This window comes from Thamnophis sirtalis, unplaced genomic scaffold, assembly GCF_051295495.1.
Source record: "Thamnophis sirtalis isolate CommonGarterSnake01/CBP01778 unplaced genomic scaffold, rThaSir2_p1.2 scaffold_10, whole genome shotgun sequence".
NCBI lineage: Eukaryota > Metazoa > Chordata > Lepidosauria > Squamata > Natricidae > Thamnophis > Thamnophis sirtalis.
The window spans coordinates 16,115,554-16,138,516 of NW_028261390.1; the positions used below are offsets into that span (position 1 = coordinate 16,115,554).

Sequence of the window (22,963 nt, forward strand, 5' to 3'; positions counted from 1 at the left end):
GAGTTGCATTAATCTTATTCATCTGTAGTTAACATAAAAGTGATTCCTCCCCCCTTCCCCTAATGACTGCTTGTGTTATTCAGGCTAGCTGCCATATGAGCGGTTTTATTTATTCTTGATTTTATCTAAATGTATCTTCTGAAGATGAAAAAACAAATCAGAAAAAAATGAAACCTAAACGGGTTTTTTGTGCATGTGATGCAGTGCTAGTAATGTACAATTGCATTCAGAATACTCGGAACTAAGAAGGAAGACTTTAGAGTTTTGTTTTGACTTGTCTCTGTTACGGTGAAACGTAGAAATGAATGTTACTCCCACTATCCAATGTTTCTTATTTATTGTGCTTCGTGGATTCAGCTCAAGGCATGCCTCCTGTCCAGGGGTGAAATGCTACTGGTTCAGACCAGTTCGCCTGAACCGGTAGTAAAAAATGCTACCAGTTCGGGCAAACCGGTATTTCCGACGATCAGCTGTGACATGCTGATTATATTATTTTATATTCATATTAGCTAGAATCGTCAGATTTCCTACTTTCTAGCTAATCTAAATTGCGTGGCACAGTGTATTCCCCCCACTCGCTGTTCTACAGCGACTCGGAAGGCTTCAAAATGTTCCCTTTTTAGCGCTGTGCGGGCACACCTCAACAACACATGCGCGCAAAGCACGCGCTTGGTAGTAAACACCCCGAACTGGTAGCAGACTTCAGAGGATTTCACTGCTGCTCCTGTCCAACTCAAAATATATTTGTAGAAACTGCTCATCTGCTAAAGTCTATTTAGGTCACACATCGTGCTTATTTACATGAATAATTATGCAAAAAAACCTACTCTACTTTGTTTTCATTTTTCCAGCACTGAAAAGATTGGCCTATTTTTTTCATTTTATGGATACGTACCAGCATGCAGACTTAGCAAAAGTATGCCTGCTCTTTATTCACGCCTACCTTTGTAGATCAACTTATTTCTATATTTAACTCAACCCCTTTTCTTCCCACTTCTATTTTCACTTCTTCTTTTTTAGCGTTTTAGCCACCTCTAGATTCTATTTGTCAATAGTACTTCTAGTTTCTTCATAGAACTTCAGCGCTCTATTCCCTGTTTGCTAGTATTATATCTTCCGCTGGTCCTGACAATAATGTCTAGATATTCTTGACTTTTATTTCACCTGACTAATTTTGTTTAGTCTTGAAAGCTAAACAGGAGCAGGTTCAGATAGTGGTTAAATTGGAGATTACCAGGAAATTCCAATATTATTCAGTAATTGAGGATTTTAAAAAAAAACAGTAGAGGTAATCCTTCTTAGGACCACAATAGGCCAAAATTTTTTGTTGCTAATCAAAACATTTGTTAAGTGAATTTTGCCCCATTTTATGACCTTTCTTGCCACACTTGCTAAGTGAATCACTTCAAGTTAGTAACACAGTTGTAAAGTGAATCTGGCTTCCCCATTGACTTTGCTTGCCAGAACGTCTCAAAAGTTGACACCCCAATTGTCATAATAATGAGTCAGTTGCCAAACATCCGAATTGTGACGCTGCAACGGTCACAAATGTGAAAAACGGTCATAGATTACCTTTTTCATTCCAATTGTAACTTGGAACAGTCACTAAACAAACTGTCATAAGTCAAGGACCTTCTGTAGAAAGTAATGGTAAACCTCTTCTGTATTGTTGCTAAGTACACGTAAGTAGCTATGTCCATGAGTTTAGTTCTGAGGAGGTTTTATATGTTTTCATGGCTTCCCTACACTGTAACGTTAACATTTTTTATTTTATACATTTTTTCTTCCTTCAGATTCTTACTTTTTCAATCCAGTGCTTTTTTTACTTCTTTTCTACAATTCTATCAGTTGCATTTTAATTTGCCATCTTTTATTTTGCTACTTGTTATACTTGTGATTTCTGGTCCTCAGTCTTGTGTGAAGATCTGGTTTTGCTCTATCTAATAGATAGAGTTCAGTGCTAATATAGAAAATAAAACAAACCATGCAAGCAAAATATATCCAATAAAATGAGAAATCTATTGCAATATTACTAAAATAGCTTTTTGGAGTTAGGAGTTATAACCATAAAACATCAACATAGAGAATTATGTACCCACCTGCCTTACTATTAATTGGCAATGTGCAGTATGCTATGTAAACGAATGTAAAAAAAATTTCCTCCAAAGTAACTCCCTCCCTCCCTCCCTCCCTCCCTCTCTTCCTCTCCCTCCCTCTCCCTCTCTCAAAGAGATCTTGTTTGCAAACTGTTTGTACAAAGAATAGCAGGCTATAATGACAAAGAAAACCCAAAAGCTTAATTGAAGCAATCTCTTTGAATGAACATAAATGTGGCATCCCATTGAGGACCTACTTATATACTGCACAAGCCAGAAAAAGGGCCAAGAAAATATCTACAGATCCTTTGCACCCTGGACATAAACTGTTTCAACTGACGCTATAGGACACTGCATGTCAGAATAATTAGACACAAGGACAGCCCCCCCCCCCCTCCAAATGCCATCACTCTGCTAAACAACTGACTCCCACAACACTGTCAAATATCTAGAAAGGCAGTATTACCATCATTCTCATCTTCCTTGTTACCTATCTCCTTATCTTCTTATGACTATAACTTTATTGCTTGTATCTTACAATTTATATTGTTTACTTAGTATCCTAGTATGTTTTATGTTGATTGCATATTTAGTATCCGTGACTATTACTAAGCGTGGTATCTAATGTTTTATGATGAATGTATTTTTACAATGACTATGATCATGATCTATCACTATTGTTGTATGTACCCTGAGAGCTTAGGCACCCGAGACAAATTCTAATCACACTTGGCCAATAAAGAGTTCTATTCTATTCAGCATCTTTTGATCTGATTCCGTTAAAAAGAATTGAGAGAGGGAAGAGAAAAGCAATAACTTAACTTATTTTTATGATGGAATATGGTGATATACCATCATAAAATAATGCTAATATTGAATAAGAAATTAATACTGTAATTGTAGTTACCCCCGGATTGTCATTGTGATTGCCAGAATGATGTATTAACTCTCAGGTTGTTCTCCATCTTTCCTTATTCCTCCGTTTTTCCTTGTTAATGTAACACTGATTATCTGTATTAACCCGTTTTCTGCATTTCATAATATATTAAGCTAATCAGGATCTTCTGAGAGGCGAGATTTATTTAATTTGTCAAGATGTCATTGTACCAATAACATGTAAATTGAATCATTTGCATGGTGATACATACGTGGTCATCTTTGTGACTTATATGGGATACCTGTGCATTGTTGCTAAGCCTCAATATCCTTAAACTAATATATTGTCAAAGCTGCAGGGTTTTATCTGATTTGGTGGAAGCACGTTGAATGGACACTTGCGTGTCTGGCAATTATTGAAATACTGGCATTGTCTGTGAGATTGTGGAATACAATGCTTGCAACAAAATTGTATGGTAAAATAGCCAAGTCTCCACCCCAATGTTATTTAGCTTTTTTGCTTGAGTGTGGTTGCTAATTTCTGTCTTCTTCAGCCAAGTACTCAAAACTATTATGTTATGATGTGCTCCTCCTTTTTCATTCCCTCTTGCATTTCAGCTTTTTTGCTTTATAAAGCAAGTTGTAGCTTAGACTTGAAACAAAGCAGTTTTGTCTTGAAGCAAACATTTCCAGATTGCTGGATGGATGATTTGGCAGAGTTCTCCATATTCTCTTTTTTTTAAAGTCTGAAATGAGCATATGAGCTAAGAAGGAAAAGGTGAACAAAACCAAAATGTAAGGAATGAAGAGTTTGTCAGCTTATATTTTATGTAGAAAAAGTCACCTTATTTCATTATATGAAATGGCATATATATATATATATATATATATATATATATATATATATATATATATATATATATATATATATATATATATATATATATATATATATATATATATATATATATATATATATATATATATATATATATATATATACACCCAAATATGGGAGGAAGATCACTACTTCCGTTCTCTGTCCTTCGGCTCGTCACACTTTAAATATATACCTTTCACCCTGGCTTCGCTGATAAGGAGTCGAGCTCTGTAGCTCAGTGGTTAACACATCTGCCTAAGAGGCAATACAGCACAGGTTTGATTCCCAGCAAGGGTATGACTAGCTGATGAGAGCTAAATAGCTTGAAATAGATCTATACTAGTCTCCCTTTATTTATTTATCAGCACAAATATAACATATATATACATGTATATGTATATACACACACACATACACACATACATATATACATACATACATACATACACATACATACATACATACACACAAACACATGATATTAAAAAGGAAATGGATAGTTAGGAGTAACTGTTACAGCAGAAGCAAATGTGGTTGCATCAATTCTTCTAAGACTGGTTGACTGAATGGTTGACTATTTTTTGATAAAACTATAATAAATGAGTTGTTTTAATAGAGTTTGTTCTTCTGTTTATTGTGGAATTCATAAAATCTGGTTGGGTCTGACGCAGATACAACATTTCCAATTAGTTAATTGAGACTGAAGGAACACAGAGCAACTGTTTATTTCCTCCCAATTTTTCCATTCTTGCAAGAAAACATTGTGTTCCCACTTTTTCATTGGTACAGGTTTAATGTATAATGCTCGCTATATTAACGATGATTAATTCCTTAATCATTCACTTAAATCAGGGGTGTCAAATTGAATTTATTTGAGGGTCGGATCAGCATTGTAGTTCTCTGCGGGCCGGCCATGGAGTGGTGTGGGGAGACGGGACGGGACAGAGGCCTCCTACAGGACCCTGCCACCAAAACGGTGTGTGTGTGTGAGCCTTGTGCACCCTCTTGTGCTCCGTTTTGGCTGGCAGAGTGCTGCAGGAGGCTGTCCAGGTCAAAAATGGGGTGTTAGGAGGGGGGGGGGGTTGGCTGCCAGAGGCACCACGGGCCAGTCCTTTGCTACTTCCAGGCCAGCCCCACGGGCCAGATTTAAGCCCTTGTGGGCTGGATCTGGCCCGCAGGCCTTGAATTTGATACTCCTGACTTAAATGATTGGCTCCTAGTCAAATTGAGAAGTTGAAACTGACTGCGACCAGTATGCCAAATATGGTGCACCAGCCCAATTTTTGAAATTATGAATAGGAAAAATGATTTACTCCAAATTGATATAAAAGAACAGAAGGCTAGTCCTATGGCATTATCCACACATATGTTCTCTTGGTGCAGACTTTTATACTATAAATTGTAGTGATAGGCAACCTCTTTGTCGCATAAAAAGCTAATTATTGTGAATGGGGCTTGGTTAATGTATGAATTCAGCCACTTATTTCAATCTGCCCAGTCTTGATCTATGAGGACCCAGTACCTCAAAAGCTGTCATTTCTGTAAGGCAAGCCTGCCTGGTTTTGTTTATTAACTTTTGTTTTCACAGCCACATCAGTGCCTATGTGCGCGCAAGCAAGAATGTTCAGCGTTATTCAATCCTGAATAATAATCAGTAGACTATTTCAGGAATCTAGCCGCAAAATGCATTTAAAAATATGCTTTTGTTTGGAAGTAATTGAATCAGCCCATAATATGTAAGAAAACTGCTTTCAGGGGTTTTTTTCCCCCAGTACTATTTTTGCCAGCATAAGGTCTTTTATTTTTCTTTATTGCAGCCGTAGCAATCTTGCTTCCATTTTTTAAAAAACAGATTGGATGAAACTACGAGTTTTAAGTTGGGAGGGAAGGGGATACAACTAAGGTATAAACAAATCTTTCAAGTGTTCTTAAGAAATTATTTCATATCAGATTAACTGAGCATCAGTTTTGTGACTTAAATGCAATAGTCGAGCTGACAGCACTATTAATTTTTCATCAGAAATGAGGATCATGCTCAGGATCTCCAGAATAATTTAATATACTGTGGGAGAAGAATACATCTTTCCCACAAATCGGTACTGGTACCTGAAGGTCCCAGCCAGAGGTGGTATTCAGCAGGTTCTGACCAGTTCTGGAGAACCGGTAGCAGAAATTTTGAGTAGTTCGGAGAACCAGTAAATGCCACCTCTGACTTGCTCCGTCCCCATCTATTCTCTGCCTCCCGAGGGATGGGGATTTTGCAATAACCTTCCCCTGGAGTGAGGTGGGAATGGAGATTTTACAGTACCTTTCCCCTGCCATGCCCACCAAACCACGCCCACCAAGCCATGCCATGCCCACAGAATCGGTAGTAAAAAAAACTTTGAATCCCACCACTGGTCCCATCTATGTATTTTGGAAGTCATTTCAAGGAATCATTGCAACTTACATGCAGTTTAGAGCTGAAAGAGCAGCTCTAAAGGGAAACTGCTGTAGATAGACATTATATATATATATATATATATATATATATATATATATATATATATATATATATATATATATATATATATATATATATATATATATATATATATATATATATATATATATATATATATATATAAATGTGAACATTTTCTAAGGAAGTATGATAGCTGGTTGAAAAGTTGAAGAATAATTGTCATCATAAAAAGAATCAGACTCTTCACAGATGTGGTGTACAAGGAACTGAAATGTAAATGCATGGGAAGAAGGCTTTGCTTTTAAATTTTTATTCATGTAGCAACCTCCAAAATTCTCCTTCAGTTTATTTTAGGACTAATTCATTGGCGGTTCGTGCATGCAGCAGGAAGCAAAGCGAGTTGTATAAATGAGACGATGCCATAAACGTTGTCACTGTTGTATAAACTGCAAGCCGTGTGTGGTTTTTGTTAATATGTTGGAAGCGTTTTATCGTTCATGCATGGGCCAGTTGAGTTATAAATCCATCCAATATACAAAAGCCACTCTTGTTTTAGGATGCAGCTGATTTGCTCTTCAGTTTTGCTTTGCTGGTTGTAGATACTTTGCTCTTCAATCTACTGATCTTTGGATGTTTGGAATAAGACTTTGATTAACAGCTGATGTAAGTTTGGCTATACTGACAAGTCCCACTGATTAGCATTATTAAGCATGAATTAAGTCAATGGGACCTCAGAAAGTGTTTTGCATTGTGATTTTAGAACCTAAAATGTAATGGACCCTATGGGATTCTACATTGCTTATGGAATTTGTTTCCTTTTCTCTTTTCAGAGCACCTGCAGCGCCAAAGCCAGATCCAATTCCTGTGCAACAGGTAAGGGGTTCTTCCCCAGGTCCTAAGTACACAGGAGAATTCCTATTGTAGCTAATTTACTCATTCACATCCCTCAATGCTCCTTTTAATCAACGCTGTCAATCTGAAAAGTTCTTCCAATGCAACGTGGTTTTGAAAATTTTGAAATATGCTATCTTCTTTTATCTAAAAATTTGGTCCTCGGGTGTAATTTTTGGCTTTGAAAGTCCTCCTTGCTGCTGCTATTTTGGCATTGGCCAAATTTATATCGAGTGATAAGCGACCAATATAAAAGTTTTAAAGTATTTCAAAAACAAGGACTATCATGGAAAATAACTGTTGTAGTTCTTACAGACTTTTCCTTGAGTTGAATTCAACTCCTAGGAATTTCGTGATCATCCTTCCACAGCTTTTTTTTTGGTAACAATGAAGAAGTGATTTGCACAATTTTTCCATTTCAGTATATTCCCTCCAACCTCCCCTTTCTAATCCAATCTACCATTCTGGGATTTTCTAATCATTCTCCATTCAAGTATTAACCAGGCCTAGTTCAGTTTAGCTTCCAAGCCTAGATAAAAGTTAACAAAATGCTGTTACTTATAGAGATCAGCCATGTTCTTAAAAGGTCCCTGTTCATTTCCTAAAATTTTAAGAGTAACTGATTACAAGCATGTTTAGTAGGAGCTTTATAAAAAGGTGCAAATGAAATTAGATAAATAGGTACCACTTCTGTGGGAAGGTCACAGCGTTCCGTGTGCTTCAGCATATAATCATGCTGGACCATTTTGGCTCCTTCAGCTGGAGATGAGCACATAATAATATCAAAGTGCTGTCCACATGGCCACAGAAGGTCCACAAAAGGACCACATTGGCTCCATCAGCTAAGAAGCAAAGCTGAGCACCATCTCCTAGAGCTGGACATGACTTGACAGATAAAATATTTACCTTTACCTTTTGTAAAAGCATAGCTTAATGTAAGACTTTTTCTGCCAGATCTCTGAAAGTATGATACAGTTACAAAGAGGAGTTTGTAAAAATGCAGAAAGATTTGCTTTCCTCAGTAGAACATGATCTCTAATAGGTGCCTGTTGATTTGCTTAACTACATTACAGATAAAATTCATGTACAGCAAATCTGATGGCTATCGTGGTACAAAGAATTGAGTAAAAGAAGACACACTGTCACATTATTTCGTAGCAAAGATACCAAACAAATTCCAAACAAAACATGTGACTTTGCCTTTAAGTTAAGCTAAGATAGCAATAGCTTTTAAATTAGGGGAAGGTAAGATTTAGAAATACCCAGAGCCTGATTATGTGCAATAAAACTAGTAAATTATTTCTTTTTTGCTGGGGTCAGAGTTTTTAAATGACCTCAAAGTACTTTTGAAAGTAACTTCTTAAAACAAAATTGGTCATTTGTCACTAGAAAGGAAGGTCATTGTTCCAATATAGACCTGCCTGATATACATAATCCTTTAGTAAGTAAAAATCTTACTATGAGGATTCTGTCTTTGATTACCTCTAATTCTTGCACTGAAGAACTGCACTTTTCTCCTAATTGTTGGACTCAGTTTTACAGTGAACTTTTTGGCTAAAATAAATCCAAGGCTACCAGCTCACGCATGTTGTGTTTTGTTTTAGTTTTTCTTTTCAATGACGCATGCTGTGTGATGTTGGCAGGCCAATATTTTATGGCCAACGTCGTATACTTTTGCAACCGGTCCGTCATCAATTGATGTTTCACGACAAAACAGCTGCAGATGTCATGGATACATTTTGCATGTGTGTGTGTGCATGTGTGTGTGGCTTTCTTGTGTATTTTTTCTGTTTTTATTTCACCTAGGTAGAGCCAAAGGATCTAATTAAGCCTGTGCCCATTGCATCTCCAGCTGTGTCCAAAGTTACATCCACAACCGGCATGGCCTTCAATAAGGCTCCTAGACCCTTTGGAGCTGTGTCCTCCTCCAAGGTCACTTCCATCCCATCACCGTCATCTGCCTTCACGCCCGCCAGTGCCAGTCTTCCATTACATGCTTCCCCTACACTTCTGGCCTCTATCACGCCTCCCCCGTTCACTGCCTCAGGAGCGCATGTTAACCCCAAAGCTAACGCTGAGCAGCGTTGCCACGTGCCGAGTGCTGCAAAGCCTACCGTTAATACCCCATGGCAATCCCCACACAGTGCACCGTTCAGCGAAAGGGCCCCAGAGGTGACCGAGGGGCAGCAAAGTGCATCCAGAGAAAACCAGGGTGACAGTAAACAACAAAATGGGTAGGTCGTTTTAGGGACTAGTTTCTTCTTCTTCTTTTTCCTGTTTTAACGGTCTCAAAAGTACTTCCTCGGCAATTCATTGATTGCGCTTTCTACCTGAAATTATAAACCTAAAAAAAAAAACCAGGTTAGTTGAGAAGGGACTTGTTTTAATTTTATAAACCAGATTTATAAATTGAGAGTGCTGAAGACGGTAAACACCAAGCTGCAATGTTCGACGGTTCACAGCAATTTAAGAGTCACTATTGAAGATTTAAGGAGGGACATGGTGCTCGGTGGCTAGGATGCTGAGCTTGTTGATGAGAAGGTTGGCAGTTCAGCGGTTCGAATGCCTAGCACCGCGTAACGGAGTAAGCTCCCGTTACTTGTCCCAGCTTCTGCCAACCTAGCAGTTCGAAAGCATGTGAAAAATGCAAGTAGAAAAATAGGGACCGTTTTGGTGGGAAGTTAACAGCGTTCTCTGTGTCTTTGGTGCTTAGTAATGCTGGCCACATGACCAGAGAGACGTCTTCGGACAGCGCTGGCTCTTTGGCTTTGAAACGGAGATGAGCACTGCCCCCTACAGTCGGGAATGACTAGCACATATGTGCGGGAGAACCTTTACCGTTATTGAAGATTTAAATGTATAGCAAAGCTCATCCTATTGTAGATGCATTTTGGTTTTACAGGGGGAAAAACGTTCACCTGTTGTGGAAAATTTTCCTTTTCATGTTTTCAACCAAGCATTTTCTGTTCTATATTCCACACTTTTCTTCTTTTCATCCTTCATATTAATACAGGGCTTTTTCTGTACTTAATGACTTCCCCCTACATCTTTTGTTCTTATTCTTCTGCAATTTTCATTTTCTTTTTAAATTTGCAACTATATTATGGTTCTTGACTTGCATTACGAACAATGTGAACTTGTAAAACATAGGTAGAGTACATATATAAGTGTATGTTTGTATTATGATTATATTACATTTATAATATAAGTATAAACATGAGCCACGGTGTCACAGTGGGAAGATTGCAGTATTGCAGGCTAATTCTGCTGGCTGTCAGTAAAATGAAGACCCACATTGTTGAGGCAATATGCTGACATTGTAAACCACTTGTAGAGAGGGCTGTAAAGCTCTATGAAGTGGTATATAAGTGTAAGTGCTATTGCTAATTCAGCCGATTGCCAACAGTTTGATTCTCACCGGCTCAAAGTCGACTCAGCCTTCCATCCTTCTGAAGTCGGTAAAATGAGGACCCACATTGTTGGGGGCAATATGCTGACTCTGTAGACTGCTTAGAGAGGGCTGTAAGTCACTATGAAGCAGTATATAATTGCTATTGCTAAATGCTTCCAATTTCCAGCAAAAAAATGCCCATTGCAGAAAGTGAGTTCACCTAATGACTATATTCACTTAACGACCACCACATAATTTTTGTAAAATCAGGTCGGTCACATGATCTGCTTAACAACCAGCATGATTTTGATTAGTAATTCCAGGCTCAATTGCAGCCATAAGTCAAGGACTACTTGAAACATTTTGTCAAATTCTTTTGTCATTGTGAGAAGCTGTGAAGCCAGTTATGGGAATCTGAAGAGTTTACAGTTACAGCATGTACAGAAAATAGTCGTATTTCATTTTGAGGAAAGCAAAAGATGGTAGAAGAAAAGCTCAATCTCTCAATTTATGTTTTGATTTCCCATAGTTTTAATTTTCCCTCTCTCTCCCACTTAGTACATTCTACTTGGGGGTGGGGGTAGAGAGAGAGAGAGACAGAGAGAGAGAGAGAGAAGTTCATGATTCTGTAATTTATATAGCCGATTGTCAAGTATGCATCCCCAAAGACTGTGGTTCCAGCTTATTGGAAGAGATAAAGCAAATCAAGGATTTAAGAGTTATGAGCTTGTGAAACCCTTGTCAGTTTGAGTAACTGTTATGAGAGTGGATCAGAATCAGACTTAACCACATCTAAGGCTGCAGCTGTATTTCCTGATTATAAAAGATTGGCACTGGTAATAGAAGATAGGCACAAAACAAAAAAATGGTGTGGGAAACCAAGGCTAAAAAAAGTGGTTTCAAAGTTACTTAGGCATAGCTCTAAAACAGGGGTGTCAAACTCGATTTCATTGAGGGGCCGCATCAGCGTTGTGTTCGACCTCGGGAGGCAGGATGGGGGTGGCCAGCTATACGTCACTCATGTCAGGAGTGCCTTTGCTGGCCCGAGAGCGCTCTGCCAGTGAAAATGGACTGTTTCCAGGGTGGCCCTGTGGGCCAGATCTAAGTACCCCGCGGTCTGGATCCGGCCCCTGGGTCTTGAGTTTGACACCCCGGCTCTAAAAGAAAGCAAATCACCAAACGGGCTATCAAATACATTGCATAAAATAATCTGTCATGCAATGTGTATGGGTCTCAAGTTATAAATTGTTGAAGCAATTGACTTTTTGTGCATTCAAATTTTTCCCCTCAGACAGCGTATTTCTTTCAGTAAAAATGCCTACTACGCAAAAATGTCACACATACTTTGTTATGTAGAGGGCATAACTATTGTTATTTTCTTTAAGGGCACGCAGCCACCCTATCTAAAATTGAGAGGATGAATTCCTGGTAAATCTCTCAGTACATATAAATATATCTTGGCAATGCTTTGGGCACCCTGGCACAAGGGCTTTCGCAAATTTAAAATACAGCCCTGCCATTCAGCGGCATTCATTAGCATTCAAAAATAATTTCTAACAACTAAAATAACTTTGTACCAAGAAGACAAGTAAACTCTTTTCCCCCTAGGCAAGATCCAGTCACCCACTGTAATTACAAACAATTTTCTCAACATGCAATTGTTTCCTGTGCTTTCTGGAAAACTGCTATGGAAGAGCTTCAGCTTCTGTCTATAAAGGAGCCCTATGTTTAGATCTCTAATACCATCTCCATTTTTAAATTTGGTTGGTTTAACAGTGTGGTTTGAGTTGAAGACTTTTTTGAACCAAGTTGTTGAACTTAACCAGGTGTGTCAAACTGGATTTCTTTGAGGATCAGCATTGAAGTTGTCCTCCGCGGGCTGGCCAGGCAGGAGGAGAGGGACAGAACGGATAGCATATGGGGCAGCGCCTCCTGCAGCACCCTGCCGGCCAAAATGCCCATGCCCCAATTTGGCTGGCAGAGTGCTGCAGGCGGCCATCCAGGCTGAAAAAGGGGACCGTGTGTCCCCTCCGCGCACTCTGTTTTTGCTAGCAGAGGGACCGTAGGCTGGTTCCTTTACTATTTCCAGACCGTCACCGTGGGCCAGACCTAAGCACCCCGCGGGCCAGATGTGGGCCATGGACATTGAGTTTGACACCCTTGAACTAAACGGCTTTGATTTTTCAAGCTTTTACGTTTCATAATAAATGAAACTGGTAGAAGTGTTACCTCTCTGTTCTTTAAAACTGACTGAGGTGTCCTGACAAGGTGCAATATCTGAAAATATGGTTTCAAATGATGCTTGTGCAGTTATTTGTGTAAGAAGAATTTGCTTGCACATGAAAGATCTAGTGCTGATTAAACACGGAGATGTTGCACTGCCCTTTTTTACAAATATATTTAGCGCTTTAGTAATACAATCTGTTTACTGAAACAGTCATAGATGCTAGCACTATATCTATATCAAGCAATGTAGTTTGAGATTAAACTCTAGCCAATTAAAAAGGCCTTTTACCTTTGTGTCTTAAGGAAATTGCTTGCAGAGATTAGAAGAGAGTAGTTAATTTGTCAGTGTATAAAATGAGAAGATCGGTGGCCCTTGCAGCCTCAAAATAAATATTCTCATAACCAATTTCATTGTATTTAAGTACAGTGACAATAAAGATTATACATACTTAACATGAAATTCAATGCTAAATAAAGATTTATATTATAAGGTGCATGCAGATATTTAAAACAATTATATGCAATTATTAAGCCTGCCACAATTTTGTATGCATAGAGGTAGAAGCTTATTGAAAATCAAAGGCTTTGCCTTAGGATAAATATGTAGAGAATTGGGCTGTGTTTGTGTTTAATATTTCTAGTTATTTTTTTAAACATATTCTCTGGTTTATATTTCCTTTTTGTCTTTTTGATCCAAGACATTTGTTGTCCAATATACCTGATCCTAATCATCTAGGGCAGGGGTGTCAAACTTGCGGTCCGAGGGCCAGATGCGTCACATGCCGGCCACGCCCACCCCAGCTCCACAAAGGGGGGAAAAAGTCACAATATGTCACGTGACCCCATGAGTTTGACACCTGGGCTCTAGGGAAACTCATGGTAGAATTGTCATTTTAAGAGCCTCTACTTAAAACATTGTGCCACATCAACTTTGAACAAAAATGTATTATAATAACTCAGCAGTCCTGAAAGTCTGGAATACTTGCCTTGAATCCAGTTGATTTAATTTTTTAGGAAAATACAGATGTTGTAGCCTTTAGCCAATATCATTGAATCTGCATGTTTTTGCAATCCTCTTGTTTATTTTTTCGAGTAGATAATGGGATACCAATAGATAATGGGATGAGGATTTTGTTCAGCCATTTGTCACAGAGTCTGAAGCTGATTAAGGCTCTGGTGTAACTCAACCAAAGTCACTTAGTAAGTTTCTGTAACTAAGGAAGAGCTAGAACCTGATGTTCCTTGCTTCACCAGCTTAATACCACCTTGGTCTAACCACCAAAGTATGCACTGTACAACATACTTCTTCCCTATGCCTGAATATATAGTAGTTTCAAAAACTAAATGAACTCCATGTCTATGGGGATTCTCAATCATCCAGGTCATGGTTGTACCAAAGATGCTTTTCCAAGAGCCAATTGTACTTTCTGGTTTTTCTTTAAAGACGTTTCACTTCTCATCCAAGAAGCTTCTTCAGAAACTTCTTGGATGAGAAGCGAAATGTCTTCAAAGAAAAAACAGAAAATCCAGTTGTCTCTTGAAGAAGCTACTTTGGTATAAATGAACTCAAGTTAGGTTTGTTGTAGAATAATATGTATGATTACTGCTTTATTTTTTTCTCAAAGACAATATTAATTTCTAAGTACAGAATGGCATCTCTTAATTTCATTTAAGTAAAGTAGTCAGATGAACATAATAATATTAGGATTGGTCATGTTTGTCTATAGAGACAGAAACGGCTATTTCCACTTCATCAGTATCAAAAGTAATTTAGTAGTAGAAGCATATGACACCTAGTGGATGGATTAGCACTTTTTAGACCAAAATGAAAAGCAAATGTTTTTGTGTCCTATGCAAATCAGTCACTGTATAATCAATAAATGAAGTAAAATGTCTAATCTGTCCCACTTGCTATATAAATCTGTCTTAAAAATAGAGTGGTCCTTAAATTTTGGCAGTTTATAAATTTAAAATCAACATACATGACCTACTGAAGAAGAACAGATACTCAGGTGGGAGTTAGCTAGATAATGACGTAAAGGCAGAGGTGGGCTCCATCCGGTTCCCACCAGTTCGGACAAACCAGTAGTTAAGATTCCGCTTCGTTCGGTGAACCGGCAAATCTCGCCACTGGCTGGCCCCACCCCACTCATTTTTTAGCCTGTTTTCCGGACTGGCCTGAAAAACGGCCTGAAAACAGCCCAAAAAACAGGTGGGGTTGGGGCAGGCCCTTGGTGGGATTGGTGGGATTAGCCCCAACCAGCTGAATCCTACCTCTGCCATTGAGGCGAGTGGCCAAGAGGCGGGGCTGGGTGTGATGAGTGATGTCACCCACCCAGTCACATGACCAACTGGCCACACCTACTGAGCCAGAGAACCAGTTGTTAAATTATTTGCAGCCCACCACTGCATAAAGGCCCACCTTGAAAGCAGTTTCTGCTATGGGGCAGTGAACAACTAATCCAGTGTTTCTGAAACTTGACAACTTTAAGATGTGTGTATTTTAACACTTGGCTGCTGACTGGGGAGTTCTGGGAGGTAACAATCCACACATCTTAAAAGTTGCCAAGTGTCAGAAACACTGGACTCGTGGTTTGCTTTTTAAGTGTCTGCATGTGTTTTTGCTTTGAATTGCTTTCTTAGTTCATGCATGTAAATTATTATTTTTTGCATTAAGATGGATTCCTTGGGCTAATCGGGGGATGAAATCGATTAATTTATATTGGATTGAAACGTGTGAAAACACTTGAATTTACATGGTTTGGATTTGATGAAGTAGAACAGTAGAGAAGTTGCTGCAGTAAACATATTGACTTTTTTCCCCCACCCCCTCTACAGGTTACAACAGCGACAAAGTTAGTATTTTGTTTCACTAGAATGGAGTTGTGCTTTGTGCTTTAAATAATTGGCATGCGTGGCTGTCCCGGAATTAAAATTCTGCAAAGTAGAGCCTTGGCTTCTGAAGTAAAGCAACATAAACTGTTTGCATTTTCACTGGTGTGTAGTTTTATTTACAATATTAAATTTTGTCACAAGTAACTGGCAAACAGTAGTGATAATAACAGCAAAAGAGTCTCTTTTTAATGTCTGTGATTAGACATTAAAATGGGTGATTTTTCCCCGTATTAGGAAAGTAAAATGTTGCTAAATACAGTAAAAATGAAGACATTTATTGGAAGGAAATTTAATTCAAGGATTTTTCCACCTCTTTCTCACCTCTTCCCTATTGACTTAGGGATGAAATAAATTTACCATGACTTTACCTTAGCTTCTGCCGCCACCTTATGGCATGATGTGGTAGCTGCTGGTAAAAGTCAGCAAGAAATTATTCTAGAAAAACCAATTGGAAAAATCTGTTAGCATTACCTGATAATTTTGATTAAATGAAACTCTTTTTTTCCTATCTGTCTTTAATATTACAATTAACTTTCATTAACTGTTTTTTTGCTCCCATTTTCTATGTTATTCCTTATCTGTACTTGAACATCCTGGAATCGTATCCATTGTTTGTCTCTTTTCTGTCCCTCATTCCTTCAGTAACCCTGATGAGGTGTAAGTACTTTACTAATCACTCTCTTAACATTTGAACCACAGTTTATATAAAATAATTGCTGTAGGTAGCCTTTTGAATTAACTTCCATTTCCTCTAAGTTTGGTAATAGGTTTTGTTATAATACTTTTTGTTTTGTTGAAAGAATGGAAATAAAGTTTGCAGTAAATTAACTTCTTCCAATTGCTGTTCTCCCGGAAGTGTTAAACTAAAATGGCCATCATGCCTCTTTGGGGTGTATTCTATGACCTAGGAATGATCAGAATCGTTGGCATTGTAGTACATTAGTAGAATTGAGAAAGATACTACATTGGTTGAATCTGAAAACGAGACCGTCTTCTGCCACACACCTCCCAGCGTCCGATAAGATCACACAGGATGGGCCTTCTCCGGGTGCCGTTGACTAGACAATGTCATCTGGCGGCTCCTCGGGGGAGGGCCTTCTCTGTAGATGCCCCGGCCCTATGGAACGATCTACCCCCAGAGATTCGGACCCTCCCCACTCTCTCGGCCTTCCGAAAGTCTACTAAGACCAGGCTATTCCAGCAGGCCTAGGGCTGTTGACCTCTTGAAGAGGTCCAGCCCCACTAAGGTTGAGTGCATGTTGTGTCTTTTTAACTTGCTTTGTCTCTCTATTTTACATTTTTTTAGTATTCTTTTAAACTGTTTTTATGTAAGCCGACCGGAGTCCTCCGGGATTGGGTGGCACATAAATTCATTAAACTTTAACTTTAACTTTAACTGAAAAGTATATCCCTTCCCCTTCTATCTGTCCAGTATTTCATATAGAGAATTTTAATCTATATTCCATACAGGAGTACTTTGGTACTCATCGATAATTGGTCCCAGGAGGTGTGATGAGTACCAAAAATAATGAATATCAAAAAAAATTTCCCATAAGGGATAATGTAGTGAGTTACAAGGCAGTTATAGTTTGTGCATTGAGTAGCAAACAGAGAATGAGTACCGGGACAAAATTTTCACATCAAACGTGGTCTGTACCAAATTCAACAAGTTTCAAAGTAGTTGAGTACCAAGGTACCACAGTGATTACTTTTATTTTTTTTAGGGTGTGATGAAAACATGACAAAGAGAAGTAAATGTATACACTGAATTACTGAATTCGCTCGTAAAAGAGAAATACAGTATCAGAAAGATTAGGAAGGAGTTTGGTACTAAACATCATAAGAAACATCTGAATGGCAAGAGGTAGCACCGGAGTGAACACGATGCGTTTCTGTGTGATAGAAGTAGTTAAGCAGAGATGGCAAAGTCCCGTGGATTTTTAGAAGGCCTTTGTGATCATCTTACATGAAAGTCTATAATCCTGTTCAGGTATTGTAAAAAAACCCAAAAAGGACCAGTCACAATGTAGGTTGCAATGAGTAGCCTATTTTCTCAGTAAACTTGAGCTGATGATGTCTGTGAAGTTGCCCAGGTAGAGTGTAGTTTATAGTGGAGAGCCTTTTCTTATTCAAAAGAAATTCAAAAGGATCCCACATTTGGAAGAAAAAATATCAATATGCCCAGTAGTATCAAACAGAGTAGGGATTCAGTGGCTCAGTGCCTATGACGCTAAGCTTGTCGACCAGAATGGTCGGCAGTTCGGTGGTTCGAATCCCTAGCGCTTCGTAATGGAGTGAGCGCCTGTTACTTGTCCCAGCTTCTGCCAACATAGCAATTCGAAAGCACGTAAAAATAAGTAGAAAAATATGAACCATCTTTGGTGGGAAAGTAACAGTGTTGCATGCGCCTTTGGCATTTAGTCATGCCGACCACATGACCACGGAGATGTCTTCAGACAGTGCTGGCTCTTCGGCTTTGAAACAGAGATGAGCACCGCCCCCTAGAGTCAGGAACAACTAGCACATATGTGCAAAGGGAAGCTTTACTTTTATCAAATAATGTGGAATGGATTTTTTTTTCTTCAGTAGTAATTGGCTACATGCATATGATTGTTTTTTATTAACTGTATAAACTCAGCTGACAGGTTGGAGTTTGCCAATTCTTCTAAACAGAAATCAGCCCTCAGCTTTGTGCCAAACTTAAGTGAGGAAATCGAGAGGGTAAAATGAGTCTCAAGTAAACCAATACAGTTTCTTCCTTGGGGAAAAATAAAATTATTATTAAATTATTTTATTTGGTGACTTGCTAATAGTACCAGCAGTTAAATGTAATACTTATAATTCTTTTGTCTTTCTGTTCTTCCTTTCTCCTTCTTACGCTGGACTTTCTTCTGTATTCTGTTCCCTTGCTATTTCCAATACGATAAAAGGAAAAACCCACCTAAACGGTAATAAACAAAATCGTGCCTTTTTGAGGTTCATAATTATGTGCCTGTATTTTTGATCAGGGTGGGTGAGGGGTGGGTTGCTCCCGGTTTGGCCCAGTTCGGTTGAACTGGTAGTGGAATTCAGGTCTGGATTGCAGAACCGGCAGGGACACAGGCCTGCCACGCCCCCGAACCGGTTCCCTCGCCACTACTGGGCCGCCACCATTTTGGATTTTAGTGACTGCGCAGTTCACTGAAAATTGTTCTGCTCATGCGCAAACCGGTAGTAAAACCGGCAGCAACCTACCCCTGGGATGGGTGTAGGGAGAGGGAGCGATTTGTGATCATTTATAGTTTGTCTGAAATGGTTCTGCATATCCATACCTATTTTTTGTACCATTCCAAATTCTACGTAGGTTATCTTTTCTACCAATTTAACTATTGCCTTCCGCTCTTTATTCTTCTGTACTAAATAGTGATAATAGGATTTCCTACCCGCCCACCCTCCCTTCCTTCCTGTCTTTTTTGTTGTCTTGCTATAAGACAAAACCTTATTGTTAAGAAATCCCCTCTCCCCCCAATATTCATTTCTTAGCTACCAAAGAGGGTCACATAATCTTAAGTTCTGATGAACATTGCAAGTTAGCCATCTTCAACACTTGATTGACTTCATAATATTTTTTAAAATTTATCATTAAGTTAATATAGTAAACTTTAGAAGAGGTATAATGGGAGCTAAAAAGCACAAGAACATATATGTACAGTATTTTCTTTCTGGAAAATGTAAGGTCCTGTATTTTTTGGAATATAAGATGCACCAGAGTATAAGACACACTAAGATTTTTGAAGGCAAATTTTAAAAAAAGGTTTTGCACTCTGCAGACCTCCCAAAAATGGCCCTTTTTTGCGAAAACAGGCCCGTTTTTTTCAAAATAAGGGCATGAATAGCCTTTAGGAGGCTTGTAGAGTGCTCCTAGGGGATGCAGCTGTTTTTTGCTCATTTCTGCCCTCCACAGCCCTCAGGAGCACCCTGAAAGCCTCCTAAAGGCTATGCAAGGCCATTTTGGTGAAGGGCCGGAGTTTCAGGAGACAAAAAAAATGCCATATTCAGTGTATAAGACGCACCCAGATTTTCAGCCTCTTTTGAGGGAAAAAGGTGCATTTTATACTCCGAAAAATACGGTATTTTGTTTTTCCTAAGAGCCCAATACAAGGAGCTATAATTGTGTGCTATATTATTAAGAAATGTTCACTGAATTAAATGGAAGGATTCTAAGAATTCTTAGCTTCTGTTCATGCAGGTTCTGATGTAGATATTTGATTGCAGCTTATGTTTCTTAAAAAAGGATCAGCTGAAACCTGGGTGCTTTAAAACTTTAACGGTTTTATCTAACCTGAAAGAAGTGAAAACTTAACTGCAGCAAGATTTCTATTAAATACAGATCCTTAATATCTTGGTCAATGTAAATGAAAAGTCAGCATCATCAAGTTTTCTTTCGCTTATGGTTTTATTGTTCTTATTCATTGTAATTAGTCCACCACGGAAGCACGTTGTGTACAGAAATACAGAATTTTTCCATCCACCGGTTCACAGCAACAACAGCAAGAAGAGGCTGATTGAAGACACTGAGGACTGGCACCCAAGGACCGGAACTACTCAGTCACGTTCTTTCCGCATCCTTCAACAGATCACAGGCACTGAACGTAGTAAGTCTCTAACACGGGAGTGTCAAACTTGATTTCATTGAGAGCCTCACCCGTGCTGTATTTGACCTCGGGGCTGGGGTGGGTTGGTCAAGGTGGGAGTGGCAAGATCAACATCACTCGTGCCGGGGACACTTGTGGTTGGTCCAAGCGCTCTGCTTGCGAAAATGGGCTCCCATTTTTGGCTGCAATTGCCTCCTGCAACCTTATGTCCGTGAAAACCGGGCTCGGGAGGGCCGCGGACAACCCCCATAACTATAATCATCTAAAAGTGATATTTTTAGTTTTTAATGAAAAGGAATTAGTAACAAAATATAGCAGCATTATATATTTGGCTAAGGTTGAATGGTAAAAGAGCAAAACAATAATAAATGTGTGAGAAATTAATTCTGTGACCCAGGTGAACTTGAATTCTTTTCACGAACTACAGAGCAGATGCTTTGAAAATGGGAAACTTATCAAAATCACTTTGCAATACATTGGAGCAAGTGATTTACTGCATGCAATAAACCCAGATGGATTATCAAATCGATAACATCCAAAATTATAAAAATTCACAAAATTTTTAAATGCAATTTAAACTGCGGGCAGGATGTGCTGCATATGTATCTTTTAGAGCAGTGTTTCTCATCCTTGGCAACTTGAAGATGTCTGGACTTCAACTCCCAGAATTCCCCAGCCAATTGAAGTCCAGACATCTTCAAGTTGCCAAGGTTGAGAAACACTGTTTTAAAGCAATGATGATTTTCACATTATCAGCATACGAAAAATTCGGAAAATGCCCAATGTGAGTCTGTGTGTCTAATACACACAGACAAAAGAGAAACAATTCATAACAAAGCTTAGCTTTATATAGTCATATGGGTGCCACATAAAATAAAAAAACATACATAATTGTAAATATGCTTCAGTTTGTATCCTACCCGTGGCAGCTCTGAGTCACATGAGGCTTGGAAACTTCAGAGAATAGTCCGAGAGAATAGTTCAAAAAGAGCAGGAAAACACGCCCTATTCTTGCCTGCTTTTTGGTGGCTCCAGAGGCCATATAAGAAGGCAGCTCTCTTGTGTGACTTCCAGAGGCTACAGAGATCACATGATAGTACACCGCATTCTCATAGGACCGTGATGGTGCATGCTACAGCCCTCTCTGCGGGCACGTCAACTGTCACGCCAGCCCAGCTCCACCGCGCATGCATGTGTGCCTCCCGCCAGCCAGTTGGTATTCAAGTGTCTGCCGGGCATGCGCAAGGGGCAGGTGCATGCGTAGGGGTGCACTTGCATTGCGTTTTGGGGCTCTCACAGCACTCCCGTACCCCTTTTTGGCTTCCAGGTTGGTGCAGGAGGCTTCCCGGCCCAAAATGGGCCCACCCTGTATGGGGAGGGGAGGGGGAACCTGGGGGCTCACACGCACAAGACGCGCACATTGCATTATGGGTGTGGGGCCACTTTCGGAATGCGGCAACGAAAAGATTAGCCATCACTGTCACAGGACCTCTAAGCATGCCACCAAAAATGACATGGCATACGTCATGAATTCGCCATCACTGTTTTATCATAAGACATTTGTAACAATAGGATGTTTAGATATTAATCTTGTCATAAATTAAGGATAAAAGTTTCATGGATCAGTGAAGAAATGGGAACTTTATGGAAACTAAATGAATGGTTTATTTTGTTGCAGTGAAAGAGCCGGAATCAGACAATCTAAAGAAGGCAAAGTAAGATAATGATTTTATTTTTTATTTATTTTTTTAAAAAATATTGCATGGTTTTGCTTTGATGTATTGAAAAAAGTCTTTAAGATGTCACAAGATTCTTTTGTTTTTCCAAAAATCGTGGACATTTTAAAGTTCTGGTTCATGTTTGTATGGCATGTTTTCTTAGAAAAATAAATTGGAATAGCCCCAGCATTTCCCGTTTAACATTATTGTTTGCATAACATTGAATACTTCTCTAGACATCTAAAGTCTTTAATAATACTTACATAAAAATGGAATAGTGTCAGCAGTAGAAAGGAAATGTGAAAAAGAAGCAGGGATGGGCTTCAAAAATTTTAACAAGGGGTTCTGTGCCAGGTTGGTGTCCTAGTTGTCCTCCTGCACCATGGCTGGGGGGAATGGCCTAGTTGTCCTCCTGCACCATGGCTGGGGGGGAGGGCGTTTTTATCCTCCCTGGGCTCCAGAGGCTTTCCTTGAGCCTCCGGGCGGGCAAAAAAGGCTTCCCCAGGCTCCGGTGGCCCTCTGGAAACTGGCCATTTCTGGTCTTCCTAAACTTCCGTTTGGCCCGTTTTTTGCCCTCCCTGAGCCTCGGCATGCGCCCTGCACTTACCTGCATCCAAAATGGGCCGCTTGGGGACTCCTGGGAGGGGTGGGTGGGGCCAGCCAGGAGTGGGATTTGGGGGTTCTCCGAACTGCACAGAATCTTAGCTAGAGGTTCTCCCTAACCCCTGTGAAATCCCCCGAAACAACCCCCCCCGAAAAGGAGGTATATTTTAAAAAAAAGAAATAGTATCAGAAGTTTAGAGGTAATTGTTTAATCTTTTTTAGATATTTTAAAACTGTGATCTTTTTGTTATATTAAGCAGATTTAAAATTGTATGTTTTGCTACTGACA

The 22,963-nt window shown here is 39.2% G+C and overlaps 1 protein-coding gene across 6 annotated transcripts in view; it reads left to right on the top strand.

Moving 5' to 3' along the window:
• PDLIM5 (PDZ and LIM domain 5) overlaps positions 1-22,963 on the top strand; it is a 150,480-nt gene that overhangs the window by 63,396 nt on the left and 64,121 nt on the right. For 3 of the 6 annotated variants that reach the window (XM_087724113.1, XM_087724111.1, XM_087724109.1), the window contains exons 4-8: positions 7,147-7,189; positions 9,014-9,441; positions 18,650-18,667; positions 20,181-20,353; positions 22,032-22,068. In XM_087724113.1, coding sequence (XP_087580239.1) covers positions 7,147-7,189; positions 9,014-9,441; positions 18,650-18,667; positions 20,181-20,353; positions 22,032-22,068 — 699 coding nt within the window. The remainder of the gene's footprint in view (positions 1-7,146; positions 7,190-9,013; positions 9,442-18,649; positions 18,668-20,180; positions 20,354-22,031; positions 22,069-22,963) is intronic. The other 3 variants (XM_087724114.1, XM_087724112.1, XM_087724110.1) reach the window with 1 other exon arrangement.